At 43.1% G+C, this 20663-nt stretch overlaps 1 protein-coding gene across 3 annotated transcripts in view; it reads right to left on the bottom strand.

The window, feature by feature from the left end:
* Nucleotides 1-5086: 5086 nt before the first annotated feature.
* The window catches only part of slc8a2b (solute carrier family 8 member 2b), a gene marked incomplete at both ends in the record, with an annotated part of 28341 nt that continues 12764 nt past the window's right edge, over nucleotides 5087-20663 (bottom strand). Inside the window, 7 exons of one of the 3 annotated variants that reach the window (XM_079165600.1) lie at nucleotides 5087-5463; nucleotides 6596-6871; nucleotides 8189-8288; nucleotides 11445-11569; nucleotides 15297-15314; nucleotides 16069-16172; nucleotides 17398-17771. In XM_079165600.1, coding sequence (XP_079021726.1) covers nucleotides 5087-5463; nucleotides 6596-6871; nucleotides 8189-8288; nucleotides 11445-11569; nucleotides 15297-15314; nucleotides 16069-16172; nucleotides 17398-17771 — 1374 coding nt within the window. Of the gene's footprint in view, nucleotides 5464-6595; nucleotides 6872-8188; nucleotides 8289-11444; nucleotides 11610-15296; nucleotides 15315-16039; nucleotides 16173-17397; nucleotides 17772-20663 lie in introns of all 3 variants that reach the window. The other 2 variants (XM_079165601.1, XM_079165602.1) reach the window with 2 other exon arrangements.

Genomic DNA, 20663 nt, shown 5'->3' with positions numbered 1-20663 from the left:
GATGAAAAATGTGGTTTCTAATTCTGAAAAACCTGTTATTAAAATTATCTTTTCATCACTATTTCTAATTCATATCTGATTGTATCAGTCTGGTCACTATATTTTGAAAGGGCAAGCCGGTGTCCCTCGTGGAACTCATGGTCCCATAGGACAAAGGTCAGGGGTTTCTGAAGCCAGAGCTGCAATTGTGTTTTAAGGTGAGACACTATGAGAAAAAACTTGGTTTTGGTGGAAAGAAAACATCCTAAATACACATTTAGGTGTTTATTTTACTATTTCGTCTTCTGCTTCTGTAGAGTTTTACTAAGTTCACCAAAAGCTAGCATAAGATAATGCCTCATTAGCATATGATATTTGCATAAAACTTGTATTACGAAAAAGAATTGCCCTGACATTAATCAACTGGGGAAGTTGTATGGTGATATCTATATTTTTTATCATATATTTGTTATCATATTCACCTGTCTTCAGAATATATGTAATTGTATCTATAAAAAAATGAACCATTCATTTTGAACCTGGCTTTATCCAATGTTGTATGATATATTCATATTCAAACACACAATTTCAGAAAAAGTCTCATGCAAAAAAGAATTAAATGTAAATAATCAACTGAGGAGGTTTCATGGTGATACCTATGACACATAACATTGTGTGTAGAAAATGTCAAAGGTCAAAAGTAGAATATCCTGATCGTTCTTCTTGGAGTTCTGCTCATGTCAAGTCCAATGCTCTATTTACTTTTCTTATTGTTTATTTTTCTCAGAACTTTAGAGTTATAGTTAACCTCTGAGGTGTTTCGGTGAATGTTGGGTTTAACTGCCGTTTGCTCATTCAGTGCAAAAATAATGACTCAGACACATTACGCCTTGAAAATAAATAAACTATATTCAAATAAGGTCAATTTCATTTAATTCAAGACCTTCATTTTCTTTCGGTAACACATTACACCTCATGCCATGTTCTCAAAAACAAGTTTGTCAAATGTTTTTTTCATTTCATAAAAAAACTTAAATCTCATCTTCAAGTTAATAATTTATTACAGTATTGAATAAATGTTTATGTCTATCACATGATATTGTAACTCAGTCGTTATTTCCCTACAAAGGTTCAGGCAGAGAGAGAGAGACATTTTCATCATCACAGGGAAAAACTTCACAGGGAGACACATTGAAGAGCAAGACCTGGGAGGGAGGGAATGGGAGGAGAAGGAGAGAGAAGGACAGGGAGAAAAGGGAGACAAAGAAGAAGGAGGAGAAGAAGAAGGTGGAGGAGGAGAAGGAGGAGAAGAAAAAAGAGGAGAAGAAGAAGAAGAAGAAGAAGAGGGTAACACTAACACAGACACAGAAATATTGTACACCAACAAACAAAAAAAGATGACCCAACAGAGCCCGCTCCCTTTTCACAGCTTCTGAAGGTAACGTAACTAAAGAGCAGCAGACACTGTCTCTGTGTGTCTCTTCTATATCTGGATGGAGCCGCTTGCTCTTTTTAATCTCACAGAGAGCCTCTGGTGTTTGGGATTGGAACTGTGGTGCATTAACCCCACAGGGTAAAATAATGCCTACAAGGCGTCCACCACAGTAGACCATGCTACTAACACACGTACACGGAGGGTTCAACATGCATCTTGCAGAAGGACACGGAGGGGAGAGGCAAACACGGACGCACACTTGGGGGGAGGGCGAGGAGGAGATGCTGGATGGGGAGGCGTCACATCTAGCTACAGAACAGCAAGGGGCCGAAGCCAGACAGTTAGTGGTAACAGAAGTTAATGGTAAACAGTCCGGACAGTGTTCTGTTCTCGGGGGGCGGAGCCACACCTACTGGGACGAGGCCGGGTACACAATCTGATAGTAGACGTCGGTGCTGATAACTCGTCACCCAGTCATTGATTACACCGCAGCTCTGTGTGTGTGTGTGTGTGTGTGTGTGTACTATAGGTCCCACCGGGTGGTTCAGTGAGTAGACTACAGAGGCTACTGTTACAACATCACCGGCCACCATTCATATCTACAGAAAGTTCTTCTTCAGCTTATTTAGCTAATGAAGACCCGAGACTGATTGACAGTCTCGTTGGCAAATGTCCCACACAGTTTCCTCATGTAAACATGCTACTTACACTAAAAAAAAAACCCATCCTCCTCCGAGAGAACCGAACGACGAAATGAGCGTCGGCGGAGGAATACGACAAACAATGGAGCAGAAAAAAAGGTGTGAACTGACCTCTCGTCTCAAAAGCTAACCACAACGTGTACTTGTTTTCCGTATTGCACATCGAAAGCACACTCCTCGAAACTGAGCTCCCAAGCTGTTCGCCTTAAGAACCTGCGGCCCAGCTTATTCATCGATAAATCCTCTTCTCGTAAATAAATATGTATCTAAATAAATAACATGAGTAACATTGACACAAACGCACTACGGTAATGTAGATGGGGCTATTACACTACACTGTCTGAGCAGTTCGGCGGGAAACGTCCTCGCTGTGGAAAATGTATCAAAATCTAATCCGCTAAACTCAGTTACGTGTATATATTGATACTTATATATTGATACTTCTCTAAACGTTGTTTAGAAGTAAAAAAACAATCTGCCTTGGCTGTATCTGCAAGTAAAAGATACAAATCTGCTTTATAAAGTTTCACAAAGTATAGTTAGTTCAGGGTGAAACAAATCAAACATTTCTGATAATATTATATAGCGCTTATCGTTTGTGGGTGAATATGACAGTGACGTAACTGTAGCACAAAGCCTAATGTATTTAAAGTGACCAATATGGAATATTACGGTAATTAGAATGTCGACTGCATCCTCGTGTAGAAAAAGGATGGTGGGTTCTCGATGCTAAGCTAACAGCTAATTACTATATTAGCGCACCACACTGCTCGCTACATTCGCTGTGACTGATTTAAAAAAAAATCTTATTTCACGCACCGACTTCTCAGCTTTATGTTAAAAAGTAATAAACCCTAAAATTTCGATGTGGAAATGTCACAGCACTGTTATGTTTTTACCGTCTACTTAGCGGCCATTTTTCAGTAGCTTGTGAACATGTTGTACCGTATGCTCCAACTCTGCCATGCAATACTGAGCGACACGTGCATGCCCCTGCAGGGCCGTGTTTTCTAAAGGGGTTTCCCCATTGCCTGTGCTGTGGTACTATGACTTCAATGACTGTCTGCTGACCCGCAGATTGTAAACAAAGTCTGGGGAGCATTAGACGATAGACCTTAAGTTAGTTAGTTCAACAGTGTGCAGATTCTCCATGTAAACGGAGTACGTCAGTCAGTCCGGTGGAAACTTCAGACAGCTCATAGTTTTACCTTTGTTCATTGCACACTTAACAGTTTGTCGACCGCAGAAAAAAACACTGCACGTTTTACATCACATTAAAATAAAGTGCAGCTTTGTACAGCTGAAAGCTTGAATACTAGATTTTTTACTTGAGAGTTTTCCTTAAGGCATTGAATGGGTGCCATCGCTGAAGCATCAGTGTGTTGGAGTCCTGCGTCCTAATTAAACGTGTTGCTCATTATGCTGCAGACTGAATGTTGATGACTGGAATCAGTTTTTAAATGACGTTAATTGTAATTCAGTGGCTTTAGAGGCTTCGCTATTGTGAGTAAACTAACACTGTTAAGTCCACGCTTCCATGTTTGTGTGACCCGAGCTGCCTTCACTAAAGGTGAAGGATCAGTCTGTTGGGGTACATGCCAGAGTAATGGATTAGTCCTGACACGGTGAGGACTGACTGTGGGTCAGTCTGCACTCAGATCACAGTCCCTCTGGATGGGGAGCAAAAAGCATTTTGATTGCACTCCACACAGCAAGTCTGTGTGTGTGTGTGTGTGTGTGTGTGTGTGAGCACATGTTTGGAAAAATGTCAGACCAAACATCTCTCCTCCTTCCTGTATGCCTACACACACACACACACACACACACACACACACACTCAGCTTTACACAGGAACATTTAAGCTGACACACAAATGCAGGGATGGAATTTACAGGTGGATCCTGATCATTCCCCTTTATTACATAATATATTTGTGACTCGTGTGAAGTTGCTCTGTCTATACATGCAAAAAAAAGTTTGATATACAAACGTCTCTGTCAGAGCAATGCTCTGGTTGCCATGAAATCCAGAGATGCATCTGAGAGGAACGCGGGGTGCTGGGGAGATATGGCTCTTCATAAACTTAACATTTCAGCAGCTTATCGTTTATTGGTTTGGTCAGCTGAGACTTTAGTCTCTAATGGCATGTTGCAAAAAAAAAATCGACCCACGTTGTCTGCACTTTCTTAATGTTTGGGAATGTGTGGCGTTCCTGCCTGTGTGTGGATTTAAAAAAAACAGAGAGTTTTCCTCCCCTTTTCTTTTTCTCTGTAACTGGATTTTCTGTACAGAACAGTAGCTGCTGAAAACACTACACTCTATATATACAAACAAGTACACTGGCTATTTACAGCGTGTGTGGAGAACAGCCTTCATCTAAACGGTGTATTAGATGAGAAACCTCCCGTTGTAAACAAGCATAATGTTGTTGTAAACATTCCACTCCTTTTTTGTAAATTACTTTTTTTGTCCACACATGCGCTCCGCCTCCTCAGTGGAGAAGAGACGTGAAGCCGCACGGGTAAAGACGGCGACACAGAGGAGAGCTTTTGTCTCCTTCGACGCGACTCGGATGGATACGCTTTGAGTTTTTTGCGGCGCGCCGCTTCCAGTTTCTCTCACGGGTCTGATGGGTGACCCCTCTCTTCACCTTTAAAATCTCAACTTCACGATCGCTCTCTTCGCCCCTCTTCTCCGCTGACTTTGCCGCAGTACCCCTCACTAACACTTCCTCTCGCCCAGTCGTCATGGTGCGTGTGTTTTGTCATGATCTGTTTACACATGCGTACATATAGTGTGTGTGTGTGTGTGTGTGTGAACATGTAGTGTCTTAGTATCCCAGCGTCAAAGACCAGGGGTGGGGCCGCAGTGAGCCCTATCAAACACTTGTTTCATGTGGAACTGTGTACCGCTGAGTGTTGAAGTATATGTGTATGTTGCTGTGCAATGTTCCTCTCGTCTCCCTTTTCTTTTAAAAGCCGCTGATGTGGCAGTAGGCCTCCAGGCTGGAGAAGAGGATGTAGAGGAACCACAGGCCCAGGAACAGCAGGCTGGTGACCACGCGGGCGCCCCTCGGGCCGCCAAGCTCGCCGCCGATGGAGGGTCGGCGTCTGAACATCAGCACGCCCATGCAGATGAAAGCGAAGATGGTGAAGAGCGTGACGGAGAAGGCCAGCGAGCCCGGGTCCACCCTGAACTCCTTCCCCTTGGCCGACCAGTAGATGGCGGCCACCGACCACGCCACGCCGATGCCCAGGAACACGTTGACGGCGTTGCTGCCGGTGACGTTGCCGATGGCCGCGTCGGCGTGCTGGTCCTGCATGGCGGCCACTTTACTGGCGAAGGTGTCTGAAAACGAGAGGAAGAGGTGTAAACGAAGTTACATTGCTAGGCAACGGCTTGGATCCGTGATTACTTCCTGTCCGCTGTTGTCATTCACATACAAGGATTATATAAAAGAAGGAGGGGCCGTTATGTCATTGTGACACCAATTTTATATATTTTTTGCGGTATAAAGGTCCATAATTTACAGAGGCAATTCAAATCTGGCAATTAGTGCCACCTCCTGACAATGATAGGAAACATCATGGTGAGAATATGATTTAATATCATTAACAGTTTGATGGTAATTGGTAACAGTGATGCTCTCTTACAAAATAATACATGTAGAACACTAGCAGCTCGGCAACAATGCGAGTTAACTGACTTTTCTTTCTTTCATAGGTTTCTTGCACTGCAACAGGAAATGAACTGGGACGCAACTGAAACGCTCTATAAGTGGGTGTGAATGGTCCAAAACACAGACGTGGATGCGGATAAAAAATGTTTGCGACGTGCCGAACCGCAGAAACCCAAACGTCCTGAATTACCCGACGCCGTTTGTTCTCAAAGCAATAAAAAGCTTTTGAGAAACCGGTTAAACAAGACGCGTTTGTTTGCTGAGGGCAGGTGGAGGCTTCGAGGAGACCACCCTCACACCCTCACGTGTGTTAGTTCAGTGCCTTTCTCATGTAAATGTGAATTGAAACCCGTTTGGTCTCTGGTTCCTTTTTATCTTATCCTGAATCTGGCGAGGGGAAAACGGGCATGGCCATTTTCAAAGTGCTCCCTTGACACCTTGAATTCTGTGGGTTCCCGAGAGTCTCCCCTTTACAGACACGCCCACTTTAGGATAATGCATTCAGTATCAATGGGTTATTTTAGCTGATTCTAAAAATGGTGTATTTGAATATTTCTGCATGCTGGGGTCCCTAAACAGTCTTGGATTTGCATACATTGGGTATGACAGGAAAGCTAAGACTAGTGAGGAGTTATTTATATGTGATGTTAGTCTCCATAGAAGCTATTTAAAGATCCCCTAACCTTCTTAAAGACAAGGGGGGGAGTAGAAGTTGGATTTGCAGATTGATTTAATTGATGGTTCTCAGGACATGTTACCTTCCACACACTCTCACTCAGTGAAAAGAGCGCATTCACTCACCTGGAATGGAGGTTCCCAGTGCCACAAACACCACGGCGGTCACGCTGTCCCGGAGGCCGACGGTGCAGCCGAAGTGCGACGCCAGGTCCCCGATGACGGCGGTGAGGAGGCCGATGGAGCTGATGGAGACCAAGAAGCAGGCCCAGCCGTTCCAGTACTCCGTGGGCGGGACGCAGGCGAACAGGACCTTCCAGAAGACGGTGACGAAATGCATGACGTAGTCGTAGCAGGACGGCAGGCGCTCCTCGCGGCCCTCTTCCTCGTCATCGCCGTCACCTGCGGAGGGGGGGGGGGGACGTTGAAGAATTACTGTCTGCAGTGGACTCTCACTGCCACTAGAGGGTGGCCTTGAATTACACATCCAACAAGCGTTCATGCGTATGTTTAGTACAAAGAACTTTGTGCTTTACGGTTGTCTCTCTGTCTCACGTTCAATTCTAGCATGTTTTTATGATAAAAATTGCTTTCAGGCTGCATTTACTATTCAGTATTCAGGTCATTTACTAAAGTGAAAGTACGAATAACAAAATACTCCACTAAAAGTCCGGCATTCAAAACCTGACTTATGTCAAAGTAAAACCCACATTTTACTCACTGTTGTTTTTTATCACTGCAATATGAAAGTCCTGCATCTCAATGGAAACATTCACGCCTTGAAGTAGAAAAAATGTCTTCTGTGCAGTATAACACAGTTATAATACCATAAATCAAAAAAATATTTGATAATTTGTTTTGCAAAAATGTAAAAACAATGGCTATATTTATATCCAACATTGTTTGTGTTACCAATTTTGGTGAAATAGAATTTCACTGTGACTCTTGGTTTCAGCCGATTCAACCGTGGCTTCCCAGCTGCGCCTGAGAAGCGCAGAATTTGATGTTTTTCACAGAATCTGGTTTTAATTTGAGCAAACTTTGAGATGACACATTAATATTGTATTTACAATTTTAAGCTCCGATTTGGTTGCTTTTCCTGACAAAAGCCTTCGTCACAAATAATGTGTATTTTCCAGCTGATCCAAGAGGCTTTTTTTATATAGTTCTCTATCTGAAGAAGAAGGAACATTTTCTCAACACATAAAGCAACACTTCATCCTTCAGTTCATCACAAACATGCACCATCAACAACATCTGGAGGTACGTGATTTTCACTGGACGGGAAGAGGATGAAAAACTGTCATCTAAAAACTAACTAAAGCTGTCAAATGTAGTGGAGTAGAAAGTACAATATTACCCTTTGAGATGGAGCGGAGTAGAAGTATAAAGTAGCATCAAATAAACCAAACTATTTAAAGGTGCAGTGTGTAGGATTTGGCGGCATCTAGCGGTGAGGTTGCAACAAACTAAAACTACAAACCACAAATTTGCCATCAGGTAGTCATAAACTAGTCATCAGGTGGGCGTTTCGCTCTCAGCATTAGCCCCTCCCCTCTTCTAGCCCCGCCCATGTTTTTTAGTTACTCTTTAGGAGTGGCTGAGAGTGTAGTTAAAGGGTGCCAGAGTCTCCTTGTGCAGCTGTTTGTTCCAGTAATACGTCTACCCACACAAACACACACACAGACACACACAAACACACACACAGAGGGAGCTCACCTGCGCTGACAGTGACCGCCTCCACAAACTGCTCCCTCCAGGAGTGCGTGCCGATCACCAGCGCCAAGTTGGTCTTCTTGATGAGCTTGTCCACGGTGCTCTGCCAATCAGGGGCACAACACATCCTTCATTAGCAAACCAGCTATAGGACAGGTGAGAGGGGTCACTCAGGTGAGACCGAGCTTGTTTGCTGTGCTGTTGCATTGTGGGAAATGTAGGAAAAGTTGGCACATCTAGGCCATAAATATGTGATTTTGACATTCTGGGTAAATAGGCTTATTCACTTTCTGGCAGAAGATTAAGATGTGGAATGACACCACTCTCATATCCGTACGGTAAACGTGAAGCTACAGCCTGGAGCCAGTTAGCTTAGCTTAGCATACAGAAACAGCTGGCCTTGATGGGTTAATGGGTAACGGCGCCTCTAAATTATATCTAGTTTGTATAATCCGTACGGACTGTTAACTCAAGTTAACCCAAAGCACGAGCAAAGCCATGTTCCTCACCATGTTCCTCATCATGTTCCTCACCATGTTCCTCACCATGTTCCTCATCATGTTCCTCACCATGTTCCTCACCATGTTCCTCATCATGTTCCTCATCATGTTCCTCATCATGTTCCTCACCATGTTCCTCATCATGTTCCTCACCATGTTCCTCATCATGTTCCTCACCATGTTCCTCATCATGTTCCTCATCATGTTCCTCACCATGTTCCTCATCATGTTCCTCACCATGTTCCTCACCATGTTCCTCATCATGTTCCTCATCATGTTCCTCACCATGTTCCTCATCATGTTCCTCATCATGTTCCTCACCATGTTCCTCACCATGTTCCTCATCATGTTCCTCATCATGTTCCTCATCATGTTCCTCATCATGTTCCTCATCATGTTCCTCACCATGTTCCTCACCATGTTCCTCATCATGTTCCTCATCATGTTCCTCATCATGTTCCTCATCATGTTCCTCATCATGTTCCTCACCATGTTCCTCATCATGTTCCTCATCATGTTCCTCACCATGTTCCTCACCATGTTCCTCATCATGTTCCTCATCATGTTCCTCACCATGTTCCTCATCATGTTCCTCATCATGTTCCTCACCATGTTCCTCACCATGTTCCTCATCATGTTCCTCATCATGTTCCTCATCATGTTCCTCACCATGTTCCTCATCATGTTCCTCACCATGTTCCTCATCATGTTCCTCACCATGTTCCTCATCATGTTCCTCATCATGTTCCTCATCATGTTCCTCACCATGTTCCTCACCATGTTCCTCATCATGTTCCTCATCATGTTCCTCATCATGTTCCTCACCATGTTCCTCATCATGTTCCTCACCATGTTCCTCATCATGTTCCTCATCATGTTCCTCACCATGCGTTACAACTGCTCTATCCAGCCGTGCTGCAGTTTGATTTGCAGAGGATTTTTAATTCATTTGTATTGGAGTAAAACCTCTAAAGTGCCTTAAGGTAAAAACAACATTAAAAAAACATCGACATAAGAACAGATATGCAGTGCTTTTTCCCATTTTGTAGGAGAAACACACTTCAGTAAGATGAACAACAAAATACGAACATGAGCAGACAACACAACCCACCTACCAAACAGAGAACCTCAGTCCACACACATTGATCTCCGGTGTACTTAATCTAAATGCCAATCATACAGAATTGCATTATTTTCCCCTGCTGGTTCCCACTCCCCGCGAATCATAAGAGACAAGGTCAATTGTAATATATGTCTGCGAGGGGTCTATTGACTCCCTAATCAGATGGATGATGAGAATATTGAATTTTGGAGCGATGATAGGACGACGGGCTCTCATTCATCTCTTCTGTTGACGTTGTTTGTTCTCTCCCCTGCTGTAAATGAGTTCCCAAACAATCCATGCCGCTGCTGGTTTTTAATTGGCTCAAAGTTAGATGGGGGGTTTCATGCATTTCCTGAACTCATCCGTGTGTTATTTAAGGAGTGGGAATGAGCACAAGAGGGCTTATTAGGTCCTGACAAAAACACACACACACACACACACAGGACCACGGTATGCTTTTTCATGAATTCTTTCGAATCTTTGAAACACCCACGATGTTGATATTTAAATAATGTATTCCGTGCATTTAGACGGACTCAGAGGCCTAGAAACAATACGATACTTCCCCTCAGTGCTGCCGGTAAAACAGCATGCGATTTAGTTCCCAAAGAGTAAACCGCACACGAGGGAACTTTCCTTCATTTAGAATCCGTCTTTTACATTTTTCTTAAGAGCATATAAAACAGATGGATTTACATTCAAGCATCCTTGTGTGTGTGTTGGACCTTCAGTGAATTGAGACTCATTGCTATGCCAATGAGCTGAGCTCATTTTACTGCCGTCTTTTATTTGCTTGAAATACTGAGCCCAGTGCACGTTTCATATAATTGAATTGCTCGCAGTCCTCTTCCTACGATTCTGCTCGTGTTGACACGGGGGGAGCTCGGTGGAAACCCGAGAGGCAGACGGAGCAGACGCTCTGTGCATCGAGTTTGAATTCTGCACGCTTCAAGCTATCTGCTGCATCCAGGGCAACGCATGCATTTTCAATAATTCAAACAGGTATTAGGCCTGCTCGCTGAGAGGGCTAAGGGCTCACGAGTGTGAGAGAAAGTGTACTAGTGGATTACATAACAAGTCCAGAAGAGCACAGTTCAGTCCCTTATGGCCACAACATCAGGGCCCCAAACACGACCTACAGTGCAGTAAATATTCCTGCTCGGGCTTTTGTCTTTAGCTGAATGACTTACTATAAATATGTTAGATGTTTAGTGTTCACATCCCACATCTCTGCCATTAGATTGCTACTTCAAATCATATTTGTGGTCTTATTTTTATTATGTTTAATTACAATAAAATAAGAGTAATAAACCTTAAAGCGACTGTTAAGAGCGGAACATTTGTTCAACTTTTGTTATTCTGGTTGTGGAAATACGTAAATATAATTTCATTTGAATACATTGTTTGTATGAATAGACATTCAAAATGAATTTCGTTTGATGAAAACCTGTTACGAATGTCGGAAGTAATTGCATTTATTTTCTTTTAATAAATGTAATAATCGCCGTTATTAGAATTTGTTTGGATCACGCAGCCACCTCTGCTATCATCAATAAGTCATCCACACGTTCACCTTCAGGACATTTGAATTAAAAAAAAAAGCACAAAACACAAAGAGAAACCACGTGAGGACCATAATAAATGAATGGTGCACCTTGAACTCATACGACTCCTCGATGACCACCTCCAGGCGGCTGTGCTCCCCCAGGATGGGCTTCCCCATCTCAGCTATCCTCCGGGCCTCCTCCTCCTCGGAGCTCATCTGCCCCTCCGCTCCTTCTGTGGGGGGGGGGAAACAAGGAGGACACCAACAGTGAAACTCAAGGTGCGTGTCACAGATATTTACCAAGCTCCGTCGCTGTCAACGACAGATTGTGAGTGAGCATGTTATTTAGAGCTGCGCCGCATCTACGCATGAAATATGTACCCGAGTCGGTGCGTGTGCTCCCACACAGCGTGGGACAGAGACATGAGAGGATGACAGATGGATGATATCTGTGTGTGTGTGTGTGTGTGAGGAAGCAGAAAAACAACAACGCTGTGACACACACACACACACACACACACACACACACACACACACACACACACACACACACACACACACAGATGAGAGAGGTTGATCTACACAGAGCAGGTGTTTAAACACTAACACTATTCGGTTGGTTGACCACTGAGCTGAAGTTCAGAATCAAACAGAAAATATTGTATTAAAGGTATAGGTTATATACACGGGCTGTGATTTGGTAATTATATGTGTTTAAAACAAAAACTAAAATCGGACAGGCGGAGCTGCTGCTATGCAAACAGAAAAACAAACAAACAAAACAGAGATGCACTGCACAAAATGTTGCAAAAACAAGAAACAAGCGCGGGACACAATGCTGGCAGCTCTCTGTGCTAAGTCAGTTTGAGGTAAATGTGTTGATTGTTCATTTTTGCTTCACTGTATGGCTGGTGCTGACAAATGGAAAATCTACATAGTGGGGGCCTCCTGCTGGGTCAGTTAGCTAAGCTACATATGATGTAATCCAGCATCAGACCTAAACGTTGCATGGCACGGCTTCTTCTCCTGTCTGCTAAAAACAAACACAACTCACTTTGCTAGAAATGACAGCCTGGGCTCTGGCTCTCACGTTCCCCAGACAACAAGACTGCACAGTCAATACGTTTAGAGGGATTTTCTCACTGATTAGATTTGTTTTTTTGCTGTATCACAAATATATTTCTAATAAATGTCCACGTATTGAGGAGGTTGGGGACTGTTTGTGTCCAACACCGACACCGCGCTGCTGGAGACACAGGCCGTATCGCTGAGCCCGCTGGAGGGAAGGGAGGCGCGGGAGAACCAGAACCAGGACTGAGCGGGGCAGACTCAGTAAAATGATTCTGAAACACTACCGCTTCCGTCCACAGGGGCCGCTGAAATCAACACAAAATGAAAGTTCCCCGTAGTAGCTTTAAAAAAACGTAACAAACATATTTATCTTCAGCCAAACTGTAAAGTTTTTACTAAACCTAACCAAGTACTTTTTTTTTTTTTTTTTCGTATACAACGTTAACCACGTGTTTCCCTCAAAACGTATTTGAGATTGCAGCTTAGTTGAATGGGAACTTCATTTAGTAGGAGACAGGGTTGTAAATGAGCTAATGAGCTCTCTGCAGCTGGTTTGAAATGCTAAAAACAAGGTGAGGTGAAGTTACGAGTTTACGCAAAGCTTAACCGTGTGCCTATTGATACTATCGATCCACTTGAGTCTCTCCTCGTGGGCTTCCATACTGAGATAGAGAGCTACCAACAACTTGCAAGAGGAGGAGGTTTCAAACAGATTAGTTGGAGTCATTGATCCGCCTGTCATGCATGTAGCAACAGTGGAGTTCATCTCACAGAAATAACCGGTAAAGACAAGAGACATTTCAATCCCCTCAAAGAAGGGTTGTAACAGTCCGCTGTTTCCAGCAAGAGCTTCAGAAACACTTCTACTAGCCAGAGCGAGTGGCATTTTTTCGAGTCGGGAAATAAAGAGACCAGGAGGTATGGAGACAGTGTGTGTGTGTGTGTGTGTGTGTGTGTGTGTGTGTGTGATTACAGCCCTCCCCCTCTCATCAAAGATGGCCCATGTCTAATGAGGAAAAGACTTTAGGAGTAAAGCAGCATATGGCAACCATCCCTGCAGTATTCATTGACACTATTTCAAGCTGTCACAGACACACACACACACACACACACTCACACACACACACACACACACACACACACACACACACACACACACACACTTGTATATTTTGATTCGTCCCGAGCTCAGAGAAGCTCCAGCTCAAAGACGGATCTCAAACCGGTTGTCAGTTTGCAGGATTACTTATTAATTTAGATTTAGCTGCATTTCTATTTCAAATTAGAGCCGGGCGATAATTCAATATGGAATCGTATATGTGATATTGTAATACACAATTATATTGTCTAAAGTGATCACAATTCCTAAATTCCTAATCTGAAAGTTCTTCATTAAGTTCTTAATTAAATGAGGAAATAATCATTTTCTTTTAATTTGTCATGTATTATATATAAAACCTTGTAGTTGTGTTATATAGGCTATTTATTGACCAGAGAACATGATATATAATGCTATTTCAGATCAATAAACACATCCCAGACTCAATGTTTACTTCCATTCCTTCTTCTGTTCTCTTCCATATTCTTTTAAATCCAAGCGCACTTTTCATATAACCACACCCGAACTCAGGTTTTACAGTCATACTCCCACACACAAGGCTCCAAAATAGCAATGAAAAGCGATACCACATTAAAGTATAATATGACGTGTGTGATAAAGCACAGCCCCGGCTCCACTTTGGTCTGTCAAAACACGGCCGTCTACTCTGCATCAGCAAGCAGACCGAGCCCCGAGTGCAGAGCGGCGACTCATCTGTAAGCGTTTCTTTCTAAAACTGTGCTGAGAGAATCCGCGGGCTCAGTTCTGCTGCGAGCCAACTGTAGAACTGTAAACAAACAAACACCCATCGCTCCCCCCGAAGCAAGGCCAAGAGCTGTGAGCCAGGCCGCTGTTCAGATGCACTGCTAATGGAATGAAATGACTGAAAGTCACACGGTCGCATTGTCCTCGACAATAAGGATATTCACAGGAACATCGAATAAGACTTCCATCCATCCATCCATCCATTTTCCTCTGCTTATCCGGGGCCGGGTTGCGGTGGCAGCAGGCCAAGCAGGCTGACCCGAGTGAATAAGACATCGAATAAGACTTTCCAAGGAATTTCCAATGAATGGCGCTTTTAAACATTTATCTTTCACCAGAACGCTCCTGCTGTTTTTAGAAATCATCTATTAAGTATTTAATAAGGCTCACTGTTATTACTAACAGAAACTATGTAAATGAGGCCCGCCGGCGAAGGACGACCACTGAGTGAGTGAGACTCAGCGAGCTTCTCTGGATGATTACAGGCCAGAAACTGATGAAGCAACATCAAGTGATGAGACGGTATGAACATGGGTTGCTTCCCATAAAATGTGCACGTTTAAGAGGCTGAACTGCTGTGCAGAAGGGTTGTGCATTTTAATGTTTGATTCTCTTTCTGGCAAATCAGCGGGAAGCAAAGCGCCGAGTCAGGCTGAATATATATCATTCTCTTTGTGAATGTGCTGATGCTTCGGCTCCGAAAATCTCTCAGTTGAAAAATGGGTTTGTGATAATGTTAAGCTCAGATCAGCCTCCGAGCTAGAGCTGCAGTTCACTAATCCGCCATTATTTCGTAATCAAATCATTTTTCAAGAACAAGACGTCAAACGTGTTAGTTTCAGCTTCTGAGTTATGACGATTTGCTGCTTCTCACCATTTTATTGCATTAGAAACTCAATAATGACCAAACAAGACACCTGAAGACATCTTCTTTGACTTTTTCATCCTTTTCTGACATTCTACAGAACACACGTCCAACAAATAATGAAAATAATCCACTCGGAGGAATAATCAGATGGTCTCACCTTGGCTGAGCAGCAGAGCTGTGGAGAGAACAGAGGGAAGAGCAGTGAGTAATAGCACACATTGAGCCTGACAGCAACATATAACAACACATCAAACTCCACGCTCCGCTCGGATGAAAGCACTAACACAAACTCACGGTTCGGAGAGAGTTCCTGCATACACGGCTTCACTGTAAGTGTTTGCCATTAACAAAAAGCCTCTCCTCTCATCCCGCCGTCTGACAGCTGCTGGCGTTTTCTAATCTCTGAGTTAATAACACACTGCGGCGACGGCTTCTTACTGCAATGTGTCTGACTTCTAAGAAAATCTTCTGAAATTCAAATAAACAAATGTTTCTCTCTGTCTTTCTCTCTATCTCTCTCTCTCTCTCTCTCTCTCTCCACATTACAAAGAAATGTGTATCGTTGCAGTGACAGTTAACGGGTGAATGGATGGAACCATGAATGTGTGAGTTATTATTAATAATAACTACTTTAGATCCAACACGTTTCACACTGGGACTACTTCCTGATGACAAATACATATTTCATTTCTTCACTGGGAATCCTGCTCTTCTAGGGATAGTTCAGTTCTTTTGAAGTGGGGTTGAATGAGTTATTTATCCATAGTCACTCTATTATTACAGCAGATGGCCACCTGAACAAAATCAATATCAGTTTAAGTGGACGCTACATTTAGAATATTTTTACAACTTTACCTTGCCTTGTTTTTATAATATTCTAAATGTAACACACAATTACACTGATATTGATGCTGTTTTGCTATATATACCTGAGATTCCTCTCTTAAGCCAGCGTGGCTCCTCCAACACGATGAAGAAGTTTTCATGTTTTTCGTATTCTTCGTCATCAATTATCCTCACCTGGAACGTCTGACTGCACACACACGCACACACACACACCACACACACACACACACACACACACAAAAGCACAGAAACAAACAAATGAACGACAAACTTAGTAGTAGTATGTAGTAGTAGTAGTAGTATGTATGCAGGGGAGCATCACACACACTTAAAGCATTTCATCAATAGGTAATGTTCACACACACACACACACACACATATACAGTACAGCATAGAGCTGCCCCACATGGTGGTCTCCCTCCTGTTTTCTGATCAGGACCAGCTGCTGTGTGAATCACAGCAGAAGGAAGACGAATGCAGAGAGAGACGGTATCAATAATTCAGTCAGAGAGGTGGGAGCAGAGAAGGAAAGTAAAGAAGAGATTCCCTGAGAAAAGGTTTGAGATGGATGATGATACAGATTTAGATAGGTGCTCATTTTCAATGTGTTGGTGTTGCAGGGATGAGTCCTAAAACCCTGAAACGGTTCAGTGTTTTTGCACTTCCGGTTTCCTCCTCTTAAAGTTGATTTGTGTTTTATGAATGGGTTTTGGTTAGATGTCAGAAATAAGGTCTGTGGTTATCACAAGCTAAAGAGATGTTGTTGTACGATATAGGATTTGCGGATAAATATCGAGCTGTGGAATTTTGAAGCTTTACAGTGTCTTAAAAAATGCGGTTGCTAAACAAGTGTCTCAAATGAGACGTCAAAACACCATCAGGCCGGCTGGTGCCCCTTCGTAGCATCTTTGTGTGCTTGCGCTCATTCAAGCGTGTTGTAGTTGCTTTATACATTAACATTAGCTTTCTACTTATGGTTACAGCAATTAATGAAAATCATAAAACAAAGGTGTTCGTTTGTCAAGATTATATGAACAAACCGCGTATGTGTCATAAACTTTGCCACAGACTATTTTCTGCATAAATCCAAAATCGTATGAAAAAAAAAGTCCCATTGGCTTTTTGTTGAGCGAACCAGAACGATGCTAACTTCTGGGGTTTGGCCTACGAAAATACGTCACCCCTGCAACACGTCCATCGGTCACAAAGCAACATTAGCATCGAGTGGAGTCGTGTTTCTGTCCATCGAGCAAGAATTTCCATCACATCTGCTTTGTAACCGACAGCAGGAGACAAAGAAGGTGGTACAGAGATTCTACAAGATGCAAATGTATGAAAATGTAAAAACTGTAAAAAACTGTAAAAACTGTAAAAACTGTAAAAAAAATATCAATAATTCTAGCTCGACTCACGTGGTCTGGTCGTTGGAGAACTCCAGCTCTCCTCCTGCGTCCTCGTAGTCCTCGCCAGACTTGGCGGTGCCCGACTCGGTGCGGTACGGCAGGATGACGGTGCCGCGGGCACCGGAGTTGCGCACCACCGTCACCTCCATGGTGCCCACGCTCTCGCTCACCCGCACCATGCGCTCGCTGAACGTGAAGATGCCGGCGTGGTCGTCGTCCAGGATGGTCACCGTGGCGACCAGGGGCTCGAGCAGGCGGGCTTTGGGTGCGTCGCCAGCTTCGTCGCTCTCGAACATCCCCTCCGCGTCGCCAACGCGCAGATTCAGCAGGCGCACGAAGAAGTGCTCGTCCTCTTCGAATATGTCGTCGTCGATTATACCGACCTGGAGAACGCCGAGAGACGGCAGGTCGTTATCTTTAGTCTCCAATGATCACAAGTTGATCTTTACTTTGACACCTAGAATAAAACAGGCTGCGTCGCCGAGAGTCCAGTACTTTCTATATCAGGACCCTTCTGAGTGTGTAAAACATAAACTGAATATAAGAAGTGGACGCAGCCATTGTGACGTCACCCATTGGCTTGTGGACTGTGGTTTTTAAGTCTCTAGTTCGGCATTTTGGCCGTCGCCATCTTGGATTTTGGCCGTGCCATCTGTCTTTTTTGCAACCAGTGAACGGAAGTAACCTTGTTTGGAAAGTGGAGGAGTGACGTAGAGACGCCATATGGCTCTTGTAACGACCTGTTAATCACAAGGTAGCCCCGCCCTAAAGCATACTCTGCTTTATGGTCTATTTGACTCTAAATGGACCAATGAACATCATGCTGTATTGAAGAAGACTTGAAACTAGAGATTGAGACCATAAACTCTTGTTTACAATGTTTACTGAGGTAATAAATCAAGAGAGAAGTAGAGTCATCTTCTCATAGACTTCTATACAATCAGACTTATTTTTTCAACCGGAGGAGTCGCCTCCTGCTGGCCATCAGATATAATGCAGGTTGAAGGCACTTCCGCATCTGCTTCACTGTTTAGAACCGGAAGTTGCAATCTTGTAAAACAGAAGCTGTGTTTAAAATATCTATGTTTGTTTGTAGTCAGTTCACCCCATACTCAAGCGTTTCATGATGTAGCAAGTACAACAGATATGGATAAATGCAATTATATCCGTTTTGCTGGTATGCACGCACAATATATACGTGTGTTTTATGCAGAATCCTTTTAGTAAAGACACGGATCTCTGGAGTCAATATTGAATGTTTTCTATATAAGACACTAGCAGAATAAAAAGATCCCAGACTTGTGTGATTATTATGTGAACTACAGTTTAATTTGAAGAATTCAAAGGGAATTGGCATCAATCCTGGTCTGGATGCTGGTGCTGAATACAGAGAAGAGGCAGGGCAAGGAGCATCTCCCTCAGCAGGCTCATAAACAGAGGCTCCGGTTACATCTCTCATCTACATGAGATTGTTATCCAATCATGCCACCGCGCATTAACCGAGAGGTGGGCGCTCCCAAATCAGATTAGCCTGGCATTGTAATCCAATGAGCCAGCCCACGTTCTGGCTGTGTGTTCTGACTTAAACATATTCTGGTTGGTATTGGCACTGATGCAACATGCAGAGATGAAATAGGCGAAAATGTGATTCCTTTTTGCAATATGATATAAATTCCTGGTAAATGTTTGACGTTAGGATGGATAACAGATGATTTAGCCTCTTGTCCTAAAACTCGTAAATGACTGAGTCAGCATTTTTGCCCTTCAGGTTTCCTCGTCTCGAAGTCAATGGATTTTTGGTTACATACCTGATATAAGGTCTGTGGTAACACAAGTTTAAGATATTTATATAATATATAGTTTTTTTCTACGATATAAAATATGTCAGAAAAATCCCCTCTAGTACATTTCTGAAGTTTTTATTAGTAAAAAAGGACTAAATGAGACAAAACCTCATCCCACCGAGCACTAGCCCGCCTGTAGCTTAGTGGTGGTGGTGTGAAGTCATGTGACCGTGGCGTTATAGTTCGTTTAGTTGACAAACTAAGCTTTTTACTTACGGTGATTGCATTAATGCCTCAAAAATCATAAAAGTGGTGTTCATTTGTGAAGATTATCTAGCTGAACAAAACGCATAAGAATCATAAACGTGTGTTTATTATTCTCTGTAGATTTATCCCTACGACCACCTTTCACATTGCCATTTCATACACTGTTGTTTGTATATTTAGTGCTACATCAATTAGTAGCTTACCAATTAGATGATTAACAGCAAATTAATCTACAACAAATGTACTAATTGGCTGATCGTTTACAATATATTTTAATCAAACAAATGTGACGATGTAATGCTTTTTATGCTTCTCTGAACATCTCAGAGTCTCTAACCTTTTGGACGAAACAAGTGTGTGATTAGATCTTTTTCATATTTTATTAAAATGTCATAGATGAATTAAAATCCTTATAAATTAACATTATTATTTATAATTGTCTGTCTCATCTCTGTTACCGATGGAGTCAATCTTCCTACTTACACCTTTACTCCATCAGTCGACGTGTAGCGACAATCAATTTAATTCTCATTTCATGCACAGCCCTCCATAAATGGCCAACTTTGATGAGGCGACGTTTTGTTGTTTACCACGAGGCACTGCATGGAGGGGCGTCACAATCCGGTCTCAAAGATCGGCATCGGGGGCCAATCGAGGCCGACCCGGTCCTGTGTTTTTACGTCAGCTGTCACACGCGTGTTTGTCCCAAGAATTACGACTCTTGGTTACAACACAGAGTGCCGGCTTTGATTGGTTCTGTCGACCCGATCACTTTTTGTCTAATCAGTAGAGGATAGAGTCGCACAGTGGAACGGAGTGAGACAGACAAGTTTAATTGGTTTCCCTGCTGCTCACCTCTGGCACCGTGATGGATGAAATCCACCGGTGTGCCGCTGATACGGATGACAACTGACCTTTTCTAATGTACTCACTGAGCGTCTCTTCATCCAATCGCTCATGGTAGATGAGCTAATTTACACTGTGTGCTTCTGTACGGCCCTCTTCGTGCTTCTTTTATGAGACTCTTCGGGCTCTTGCATCACTCTCTTCCCTTCTTTTGATCTTACATCAAACTTAGAATGTGAGGAGCGATTTCCCGGCTTACCTCGTGCAATAACCCGGCTGCATGCTTTCCCTTCACACGGCGCAGCGCCCTTTAGGAAAAGTAATATTCTCGGTTTCTTCACTTCAGATTGCAGAAGAAAAAAAAAGGGTCTGTAATAC

The sequence above is a fragment of the Pholis gunnellus genome, assembly GCF_910591455.1.
Source record: "Pholis gunnellus genome assembly, chromosome: 9".
Lineage (NCBI taxonomy): Eukaryota > Metazoa > Chordata > Actinopteri > Perciformes > Pholidae > Pholis > Pholis gunnellus.
This window is presented reverse-complemented; position numbering and strand designations above follow the sequence as displayed.